This window comes from Cryptomeria japonica, chromosome 8, assembly GCF_030272615.1.
Source record: "Cryptomeria japonica chromosome 8, Sugi_1.0, whole genome shotgun sequence".
In the NCBI taxonomy this organism is placed as follows: domain Eukaryota; kingdom Viridiplantae; phylum Streptophyta; class Pinopsida; order Cupressales; family Cupressaceae; genus Cryptomeria; species Cryptomeria japonica.
In genome coordinates, this window is record NC_081412.1 from 400,884,294 (window position 1) to 400,895,893 (window position 11,600).

An 11,600-nucleotide genomic window follows, 5' to 3' on the forward strand; every position below is an offset into this window, starting at 1 on the left:
CTACCCAGAGAAGAGATCCTAGGACCTGAAACAACCAAGATATCCACCAGAGTGCTGAAAAGCAAAAAACTAAATAAAATATGCATGGAGAAGAATCTGGAAATAAAACTCATATGGCTGGAAAGTACATAGCACATGCTTTTTGAAAATATAAAGTTTTCAAAAAATGGAGTTCGGATGTTCATTCTATGTCTCCTGGAGTGCAAAAATAAGACCTCACTTTGACTGGAAAAACACACAGTCAAACAGCAAAATTGGAAAAAAATTACCAACACCATGAGGTCGGGCTCGAAACCAGCTTTTTGACGCCTATTCGTTTTCTCAGCACCTTTGATGTTCTTGGTTCTTCGTCATGCAGTTCTTGTTGGTTGTTCTTTTCAGTGTACCTGTCCCTCTCCCTCTTCCGCATTATGGGGAGGTTTGTCCTGTTGGTTCTAATGCTTCCGTGGTTCGATTGATCAGCTCTTCAGGCTTTGGTTTCTCATGCCATCTGTATCTTCGATTTCAGTTGTTTTGCCTTGTTTTCCTTCTGATTCGAGTAGTGTCATTTAAGGGTACTCATACAGATTATAGTCTTGTCTACTTGGTCATGTTCTATTTCAGTGGAGGTTCTTCAGATCAGCAGTTATTCTTCGATAGAGTTTGTAGGTTCTTCATGCCTCCGTGATATTCTTTTCCATATATTTTTGGAGTAGAGTTTTGTTCCCACGTGGTTTTCTCTATTTCTCCAGTTCATAGAGATTTCATTGTATTTGGGTACCTGATCAGGCCTTGTTGCCAGGACCCATCTTTATTGCTTTCAGTAGTTGTTCTAGGTTTTAGCTTCTCGCAAAGTCTAGCTTAAGGGGGGGTGCTAGAGTATTCAGGTATTTACTTGATTAATTAAAAAATATTTATTTAATTATTTAAGTTCTCTTTATCTCTTTTACACTTAAGCTAACTTTAGGTGCATATAATTAATTATTTTAATTAATTATTATGTGCAAACCTAGGTTTTCCCTTTTAGGGTTTCTTGACCTATTAAAGGTTGAGTTCTTTATTTTCATTGTATGAAGAAGGATTATTATTGACAATACATTTTTGGAGAATATTGAGCTCTCTCTTTTTGAGCATATTTTTCTGTGTTTTTGTTCCTTCTGTGATTTGCTTCCTTGCTTCTCCTTGTAACAGGTTTTTTAACTTGCAGAGATGATTTGGGCTCCTGTGGTGTTGTATTTTCTCAACTCCTATACTCTATATTCAAGCAATCAAGTGATATCATTATCAAAGAACACTTCAAGGACACAATATGAATTAATTATTCTTCAGCTCACATCAACAAGAATAATTAGAAATCAATGGTCATCCTAGTTATATGCATTTCTATCCACATGTTAACATTTATTTCCACTCATTATCTTTTTTCTTCTTTTTTTTTATTATTAAACTAGTCTGGAGGCTTTACTAAGGTGTAAAGAAGTTTGTAAATTTAGTGTTTGCATAACAATATACATGATGCTACTCAATGCCATCATTGTTTTCTTTATTTAGATATAAACTAGGTGGGCACTTTCTATATGTACCAATAATTAAACGCCATTCAAGAAAAGATCATGCCTTTAGAAATGATTGCTGCAATTATTTCCTAAACTCTTAAGTCTATAAAAATAAATACATATTTACTATTTATTATTTTTTTATATTAATTATAGATTAGTCAAAAAAGGTAAGAAACAGTACGAAGAGTTCACAACAAGACACCAACTCCAGAGGCAAGCCTCACACGGAGAGAGAGTCACAACCAAAAAGGACCGAGTATAAAAAATATATTACATACGAAAACACAATTTACATAGGATCGGTAAACTGTAAGGAATTAATGAGGTAAATCCTCAAACTGCTCAACCCAAGCAGTCCATCCAAGAGGCCCTTCCATCCAAGCGATGCTTTTGTTGGCTTGTATCTGAGCAATCATTTTTATCTGATCATCAGTCGCATTTTTATTTTTGGTAATCTCCTTGTGCAGTTTTTTCACTGTTTTGTTGAAGAGTGCCATGTTGATCATGTGTCTACAGTAGTCGTACCCGTCCTTCATTTCAAACACGAACATTGTTGAGTGTCCCATTTTGAGGAATCTGCTAAGTTTTTCTCTTTCGAACATCATTGTGATATAAACCTGCGAAGAAATTTTAAGAAGTGTGAGTTTTAAGTACAACTCAGTAAGAGATCTATGCACACCTTGAAATCTTTCTTCGTTTCTACATTTCCAAAGCTGCCAAAGAATGTTAGAGGAGATAATGAACCATAACATATTAGCATCATTTTTAAGACCATGTATATATCCAGTAGCAATTTCAAATACATCAATGTATTTAGGGTAAGTAATTCCACATAAGGCCCAAATCTTTTTTGCAAATTTACATTCAAGGAATATGTGTCTAATAGATTCAGGTTTATTACAAATATAACAGAGATCATTAGACATCAAGTACCTGTTTATGGGGAGTCTGTTATTCATCAGAAGCCATTTAAAACATCTGATCTTAGGATCAATAGGAGATTTCCAGATTCTATTAAAGATTTTACTCCAATCCATCATCTCCAGATCAGTATACCACAAGTTATTCACATGTTTTATAATATCAGGGTTATAATTCAAGTAGTTATATATATTTTTAGCTTTGACTTTATAAAGTAAGGTACCATCAGTGCACTTGCTATTGTTGTATCTGTGTGAGTTAATGAAACATCTGGAAGGGATATTCGAGCAAGCTCTAGTTAACATGCAGTAAGTTTTTTTATGAGCTGCCGGAAGATTGTAATTATTTTTTAACTCTTCCCAACTGACCAAGCAGTCATTTTCAAATAAATCAATGAATGTGGAAATTCCTGCTTTATTCCAGAATTTAGCCGAGCAGCCTTGAGTCAGGGCAAGAGGCTTTCCTTGATGGTACAGATTCCACCATATGGATCTCTCACCATGAAGAAGGTTGTCCGTGTGGAAGGAGTTATCAGAGATACAGTGTCTCGAGGACTCCCAAGCTTTCCATATGGTTTTAAAGACAGCAGAACCATGAAGAAATGTTGGTAATTTTCCAAATAAAATATCAGCAAATGGTAATTTTTTCCAAGATTTAGCTTTTTTTGGGTATCCCCTCAAAATGTTGTTTCTGACAAGCACTTTCCAGGGAACATCACCTTCCACACAGTGAGAGACCCATTTGGTGGCAAGTGCAATACCCTGGAGCCTGAGGTCTTTCAGTCCAAGACCTCCATATTTTTTATCAGTGCAGCACCATTCCCATTTAACCGCGTGATGCTTTTTGTTTCCTTTACCGTCAGACCAAAGGAAGTTCCTTATGGTCTTCTAGATTTCCAATATTTGGTAGTTGTTAAACATCCAAGCTGAAGCGTAATATATGTTGTTTGAAGATAGTATTTTTTGACATACTTGAAGTCTTCCAGCAAGAGACAATGAACGGTTGTACCAGTTATTAAGTTTTTTGGTAATTTTGGTCTTAACCCAAATCCACATATCCTTAATAGAAGGATCAACAGCAAAAGGGATACCCAGATATTTGACAATATAGTTGGGGCCCCCCCATTGGTATCCATATTTCAATAGCCAACTCGGAGGTTGCTCATTCCAGCCAAGACAAATGCATTTGGCTTGCGAGAGCCTAGCACCTGAAATCTTGCAGAAAAGGTCCAGCTTTTTGGTAAGATAACTAAAGTTATTATCATCCATTTTGACAAATAAACTAGTATCATCAGCGAATTGGCAGATGTTCAATTCTTCATTGTTAGGTAATGTGATGCCTTTGACAGCCGGGGATATAGTATTGTCAGTAAGAATATAAGATAAGGCTTCTGAGGCTATAACAAAGAGAGCAGGGGCAAGAGGACATCCCTGCCTGATAGATCGGGTCAGAGGAAAAGGATCAGATAGGGATCCATTAATTTCAACTTGAGCCATAGCATCTTTCAGAAGGATCTTTATGTAGTTACAGAAGATGATAGGGAAACCAAAAGCCTTGAGCATAACATCGATGAAACTCCATTCAATTCTATCATATGCTTTCTCAAAGTCTAAGAGAAATATAGCAGCATTCTGATTGGAAGACTTAGCCCAATGTATTGCTTCCCAGCTGGTTATGAGATTTTCCAAGATATACCTACCTTTAATGAATCCAGTCTGAGTGGATCCAACAAATTTAGGCAATATGCTTTCCAATCTGCGAGCTAATACTTTGGCAAGTATTTTGTAAGAAACATTCAATAAGGTAATTGGTCTCCAATTTTTTATATTTGTCTTGTCTCCCTCTTTAGGGATGAGCTTGATAATACCTTTGTTGATAATACTGCCCAAAGAACCTTTATTAAAGGCTTCATTATAAAGGTCAAGGAGCTCCGAGCTTATCCATCCAATATTTGCTTGATAAAACTCAGCCGGGATCCCGTCAAGACCAGGAGTTTTATCTTTCTTAAGAGAAGAGATAGCATTAATAATTTCTTATTTAGTTATATTTTGGCCAAGAATGTCTGAATCGGTCTGTGATAGTTTTTTGGGGATAATGGAACAAATTGTATTCCTGAGAGCAGAGGATTCTCTGTTATCCTCTGAAGTAAATAAAGTACAGTAATAATTAGAAAAGGTTTTCTTAATATCATTAGGATCAACTAACTCCTTGTTATCAACATAAATGCTAGTAATGTTTTCGTTGATATGTTTTTGTTTTAGGTAGTTAAAAAAGAATTTGGAGCCTTTATCTCCGAATTGAAGCCAATGTGCCCTGCATCTTAATTTGGCACCATTGACAAGTTTTTGTTGATGCAAGCGAAGGTGATCCCTAGCGGCCGAAACAATAGGTATCAGATTGTGATTGGAAGGGTTATTCTGCAGAAGAGTTTCAGCATAATTCAGCTTATCAGCGAGATTCTTCTCAGCCATTCTATAATTCTTGGCCTCTTTTTGTCCAAGAGTTTGAAGTAGGGCTTTCCAGGCCAGCATATTTTTTTGCCATCTATCATAGCATGAAAGGGTCGGGTATCCATTCTTGTTGACCGAACTAATGAGTTGGATAGCAATCAAGATGTCATCATCTTTTAGCAGAGAGGTATTGAGGATGTATCTGGTGTTACCATTTCGAGGAGTTTGAGGATTACCAGTGAGTTGGATACTGGCAGATATGGGATGATGATCAGAGAGGGCCGTCGGATGAACTGAAACAACATTTCCAAATTTGTCAAGGACAAAAGAGAAACTATTCGATTGAGCATAAAATCGATCAAGTCTAGCATATATGGGGGAGGAGCCTTGCTGAAAATTACACCATGTGTATCTAATAGTAGGAGAGTTATTACCATTGTTTTTAATAGGATCGAAGAGTTTTTTACAATGGATCATATTATTCCAAGGATCAATTTCAGCCGGCTTCCAGTTAAAGGGTCTGCCACCTGATTTATCAATTGGTGCTTCAACCATGTTGAAGTCACCTCCCACAATCCATGGGATATCAGGAAGGGACTTTAACCAAATCCAAACCTTAGCCCTCTCCATAGGGTCATTAGGTGCATATACAGAACAGATACCAAAGGATACATTATTGATACAGATAGATACCCATACAGCACTATTACATGGTGATCTACCTTTATCAATAATGTATTTGGCCCATTTCGGATTGATAAGCAGAGCAGTGCCACCCCTGCCTTTTGAGTGAGCTATACAAATTTTTAGGGAGTCTTTCCAAATAATGTCAAGACTACAATCAAGCATGAAATCAACTGCTTTGAGTTCTTGTAACATAATGAAGTCTTTGTTCTTAATGGTGTCAACAAAACGCTTAACAATATATTTCCTATCCGGGAATTCAAGTCCCCTTACATTCCATGAGATAAAATTCATTCAAAATTGTTGTTAGTGGGGATGCCTATAAGTTCCATGGACCCCTCTGTCCTGTTAGAAATGTTTTGAGATGATATTTCTTCAGTCCTAAACCCTCCAAGACTTTTGTTTTTTGAGCCCGGTGGTCTACCCCTTCTCTTAGATCTGGGGAAGTCTTTCTGCCATTCTAAGTCATCCACATCCGCTTCAGAGTTCTTAGAGCAGATATTCCCATTTTCAGACCTAAGCGACAGAGCAGACATATTATTATCTTTTGTGGGTTCGGTTGGTATAATTATCTTGTTAGTTTTAACTGCTGGCACTATTTCCAGATAATATCCTTCCTCAATTTCTTTGAAGGTTTTAGCTTCAGCGGGGGTAGGATTAATATCAACATGTGTGGGAGGATCATAGGTCGTAGGAGTCACGGGTGGAATATTAGCTTTGTTAGTTATATTACCACGAGCTTCCGAGTTTTCAGTTTTTCTTCTCCTTTTCTTGTCTGATTTCTTTTTTACTTCCTGAAACCCATCTGACATATTAACATCTATAGTAGGTTCGGCTATTTTGGTAGATGTTTGTTCATTTATGAGTGTTACAGGTGTGGGAGAAAGCACAGGAGATACCACAACGGTATTAGCAGGAGGAGCTATGTTTTTCTTGGTAGCTAATTCACCAGATTTAGGATTAGGGTTGGCCTCATCATTTTTTTTATTATTATTTTTATTGATAATGGGGCAATCACGGCGGAGATGTCCTTCTTTTTTACATAAAAAACAAGCATTCAGACCCCCAAGGATTTCCAGGGGACAAGAAATGACCTCTCCAAGAATGTTGATCTCAAGAGTCGAAGGTATTTCTATACCAGGTTTAATCGAAACTAAAGCCCTAGCATCCATGTGAGGAACTAACCTAGAAGATTCATCAAATCTAATGACTTTACCAAGTGGTTCGAGGAGTTGAGTAATAAAACGCCAGAGATATGGGGGCAAACTTTTCACAATGATCCATCTTGGTGCCGATAATGCAAGCACCTCTTCATGGATGGCATCCGGAGTCCATGCCAACGCACGAAATGTAGTATTACCAACATTCCAATATTGTCGTTTGAGAACAGCTTCCTGTGCTTCCACCGTTTTAAAGAATATGACAAATAAACCCTTCTGCAACTGTCTACAGAAGGATATTCTATGCCCTAATTTCAGATTCCAATAATTGTAAAACCAATCATCAAGAAACTTCCTAGCAGGGCATCTATCGATATCAACAGCAGCAAACAAAATGGCATAGTTTTTTAATCTGCTTTTTTCCTTCTCAATTTCCCCAAGCATTTCCGGATTAGGCGAAATGGAAAAAGACTTCAAAGTATCCATAGAACCCTTACCTGGTTTGGCGTTTTCATGTTGAAGCGAAAGACAGAACTTAGCCGAAGCCGCGACCGTGGTGTTAGCCACCACTTCAGAGAAAGTTTTAGCAGATGAAAAAACATTATGTTTACCATTTTCAATGTTAGTTGGTTTAGATGCAGGGGAGGCTACGGATTCATTCATGGGCGTAATGGCAGTAGTAAAGACTTCCGCAGAAGGTAATAAAGGCGGTCCAGACATATTATAATTTTAAAACAATAGATGCTAAAAGGAACGTGCACACCTATAACATTGGGGGAGGAGCGTAGAAGATGTGGACGCCACGATGCACCGCAGAGTCAGCCGCAGATCAGTATATCACTATTTATTATTTGATAATTAAAAAGTATAATATATAAGTAAATTTTGACTAACTTTATTCATATAAGTTTCTTCAAAGTATTTTTAGATAACACTATAAAAAATTATAATGTTTAGTGGTTGTCTCTTTCCTTTCACTAATTATAGCTCTTGTTTTCTTGTATGTTTTTCTTTACAATGATTTATGGTACATTATGCCCTTTTTTCATCTGCTCCATGTTATATTAATTACAAAAAAAAACATTTGTCACCTCTATCTAGAAGAAAAAATATTAATTCTTAAAAAAATTGTACTCTTGTTGAAATGCAATTTGGAGTATTTTTTCTTGGTGGGGAGGTGGGAGGGACTATTATTTGTGCAAGTTAACTTTGCAATTTCCCAACAAAGGTTTGAAGGTGTGAATCATCATGCAACTTGCCACATCATCACATCTAATGAGAAGTGTCATAAAATTTACTTTTATAGATGCATCCAAAACTTATTTATGGTATTGCAGTAGTAGTTGAACAAAAACATATCTTTTGTTGTTAGATTAATATCATATTCTTATTTAAAATATAACTGATATGCAACCTAAATGATCCCAATACGTTTTGGTAGCCATAAATTGTGTTATCTCTAACCTTTATATCCAACATAAATGGACAATATTAGAACACCAAAAAAAAAATTGAGATAAAAATAACACATTATTTTTTTAAATACAAATTATATTCAACTTTCAATTCACAATCCTTAATATCTCATGGGAAAACACAAGATATTTATTTGTGGTCGCCTTTTATATTTGTGATAGTACAAACTATCAATATGAAGTATTCCAATGCATATAGTACACATAAGGCTATAATTTTTCACTATGACAACAGTACTTGTTGAATGAGCACCTTATTTTATAAATGACACACTTATAGTTGATAATTATGATATTTACATATATGAAACCAAAATAATATATTTCACTTGTTAATTAATGTGTTTATGTTTTTTTAATGTAACATTCATAGCTTCCCATGTCTTTAAGTATGAGTTTATCTTGACCAACATTTAGATATTTTTTAATTTATAGAGACTAATTATTGATAATATAGAATATAAATATATTAGAAGACAAAATCTTATAACCACAATAATTATACCAACACCTTAGAATCTTATTATTGATTTTATTGGTGCCAAAAATAATGGACAGATCTATATTTCTTTGGTTTCTATCATTTGTATATGTATTGGTATTGATTTTATTGATTGCCAAAAGTAATGGGCAGATCTGTATTTGTTTGGTTTCTATCATTTGTATATGTATCATGTATTAGTATTCCAAAGATGAGGCACATGAATAAGCCTCAAAATGAAGTCTCATTAGAAGTGAAGTAAAAGAGTTGGAGGGATGATGTGTAAGTGGCAGTTGGGTACCAACCGCTGGGTATGACATCCATTGCACTTACTGTTTTTGCCGTTGAGAGTGATGTTAAAGATAAAGAGAATGGCGCCTTGAGTGGACCAACTCCAGTTAAGGACCATATTGCTCCCCATGACTGTTGCATTTCCATCCAAGTACTTGATCCAGCCTGAATTTCATTACAAATGTACAAACCAAATTTCATATTATAACACCATGAAATACACTCAAGGTTTTGTCAAACACAACAGATACAAAATGAGATGAAAAGTGAACCTGTTTTAGTTTGACGCTTGCCACATCTCCATCACCCCCTTCGTACATAATGAGTACGGAGAAATAATACTCACTGGATCCCTCGTTTACCCTGAAAGCCAAGTTCCACCCTGGATACATGCATTTTGTCCTGTAATATTACATTTTATTCTTGTTAGAAAGAATATATATATATGCCTGAATAGAAAAGAAAATCATAAACTGAAAGATATCCATTCTATCAAAATCACCTTTTATAAACCACATTGATCTTTCCCTTATTGCGAAGGGCATTGGCCTGGCCCAACACGGCCATATGACCAAAGGCTGATCCGCTGAGATCAAACCACACTTGATCTGTGGAGCACCCTGGGCATTCATCCGTTATTATCAATGGCACTGCCTCTCCCGAGCATATGTCCTCGCTACATTTTACCTGCATTTTTTATACTAAGTTACAGATTATGAAATCAAAAGAGCATGTCTGAATTATGAGAGAGAGAGATCATGTGTGAACAGACCTTGTAGCATGATCCACAACCTTTTCCATTTTTCCACATAGGGAGATTTCCTGCGCTCACTTTTGTTTTGTATGGTACCTTATCCACAAGATCACCAAATCCACATGCACCACCTGCATAGCACATTGGCTGTAAATAACCCACATATGTTTGACAATTGTTGTTGTTTCTGAGTTCAATATTTTGAGATTTTTTATTCACGATTACACTCTGATCAATTAGAATAACATTTGTATTTGACAATATAAAAAGAAAATGCAGTATACATTTACTATTTTTAGATATAAAATGTTTTGATTTTAAAAGATGATAAAATATAAGAATAAATATTCTTTTTAACTTTTTCTAATTCATTCTGACGATAGATCATGAAAATTTGATGTAAAAATTAACACAAAATTAAATTCAAAACTTATTACATTAATATCATGAACTGTGAAAACTTTGAATGTTATTAATTAATTAACAAGAATAAATAGTTAAAGAAGAAACATCATCTGCTACCTAATCATACAATGTACTTAGTTGGATATCATGACTCATAACTATATGGAGTAGTATGCCCAACTAGATTTATATTACTAACTAAAATTGAAGTTACATAATTTTATATTTATCTTTGGACAATTAATATTTAAAGATATTACTAAATGGTTATAGTTTGATTGATTGAATATGTTTGGTTAGGGTGATGTATGCTCCTCTACTATGTCATCCATCAAATTTCAAACTTCCAGAGGTATATGACGTAAGGGACGAGACTAAGGTCACTTTGATAGAATAGATACTCCATCAATCCTTCCGCTAACACATACCATTTTCCTAGAATAGATACCCTCTCAATCTTTGGTTCTTAGCTGAAGAGTAACATTATAGGCTCATGCTCCTTATCAGAAAGCAAAAGAACTCTGGATGATATAAAATCCTCAGTAAGCTAAAAGAATGTAAAATGATAGATAAAAAGAGCTTCTACATGATATAAAATCCTCCAAAACAAAAAAAAGAATATAGAACAATGGAAATGATGTATGCTCCTCCACTATTTCATCCACCAAAGTTCAACCTTATAGAGGTACGATGTGAGGGATGAGACTATGATCATGACCAAGTCACTTTGACAGAATAGATACCTAGATCACTTTGATGGAATAGATACCCACTCAATCTTCCAAAACGAATAAAAGAATATAAGATAATAGATCATCAAATATAATTGACAAAAAAATGTTACTCTCATATACAACTTACATCCAATTTTTTCCATGTGAAATCATAATTTGTTTGGAACTTTTCTAGGTATTTGATGGTTCAAGTACTTAACCACTGTAAAGCTTCCTAATTTTCCCCAAGTTGGAATAATAACAAATTAGAGTAGAGTACCTGTGCTTCCATCTCCTTCTGGGGCGCCATACCAGGTAGCCGTAGCAGGTTGCCATCCTCCATCATCATTGCTGCTGGCCAAACTTACTGTTGTATATATTACTAACAACAAAACCCGTCTTGTAATCATTTTGCAGTAAGGAAATTGAGTACATAGTATCTATCAGATGGGAAGATGGTGTTACATATATATTTGTTCTCGTTTATTGGGTGGGCTAAACTTAGAGTTGGACATTTATGAATACTATTGTTGGGTGACTAACTAAATTGGTCATGTTTTAATCTGAGATAAACAAGATCATCTCTTGATTCTTTTCCACTGGTTGGACGGCAACATAAGAAAACAATGTATGGCGTATTGAATTCATTCAGTTTTGATTGCTTTTTATAACAGGAAACTAGAATGTTTTTCGGTCTCATTACGGATAAGATTTGGGTGAAATGAAAA

The 11,600-nt window shown here is 35.3% G+C and overlaps 1 protein-coding gene across 1 annotated transcript; it reads right to left on the reverse strand.

The window, feature by feature from the left end:
* Positions 1 to 8,940: 8,940 nt before the first annotated feature.
* Positions 8,941 to 11,282, reverse strand: LOC131079487 (expansin-B3-like). Its single transcript, XM_058017451.2, has 5 exons — positions 11,153 to 11,282; positions 9,773 to 9,885; positions 9,503 to 9,687; positions 9,273 to 9,402; positions 8,941 to 9,165 (listed from the first exon to the last, which is right to left on the reverse strand). The coding sequence occupies exons 1-5, from the start codon at positions 11,280 to 11,282 to the stop codon at positions 8,941 to 8,943; spliced, it is 783 nt and encodes a 260-aa protein (XP_057873434.2).
* Between the last annotated feature and the right edge of the window lie 318 nt (positions 11,283 to 11,600).

Coding starts and splice junctions, on each gene's coding strand:
- LOC131079487 (XM_058017451.2), bottom strand. CDS start 11,282: ATGATTACAAGACGGGTTTTGTTGTTAGTAATATATACAACAGTAAGT. Junction 9,688..9,772: donor GTTGTGGATCATGCTACAAG/GTCTGTTCACAC, acceptor TAAAAAATGCAG/GTAAAATGTAGCGAGGACAT. Junction 9,166..9,272: donor CAAGCGTCAAACTAAAACAG/GTTCACTTTTCA, acceptor AATGAAATTCAG/GCTGGATCAAGTACTTGGAT.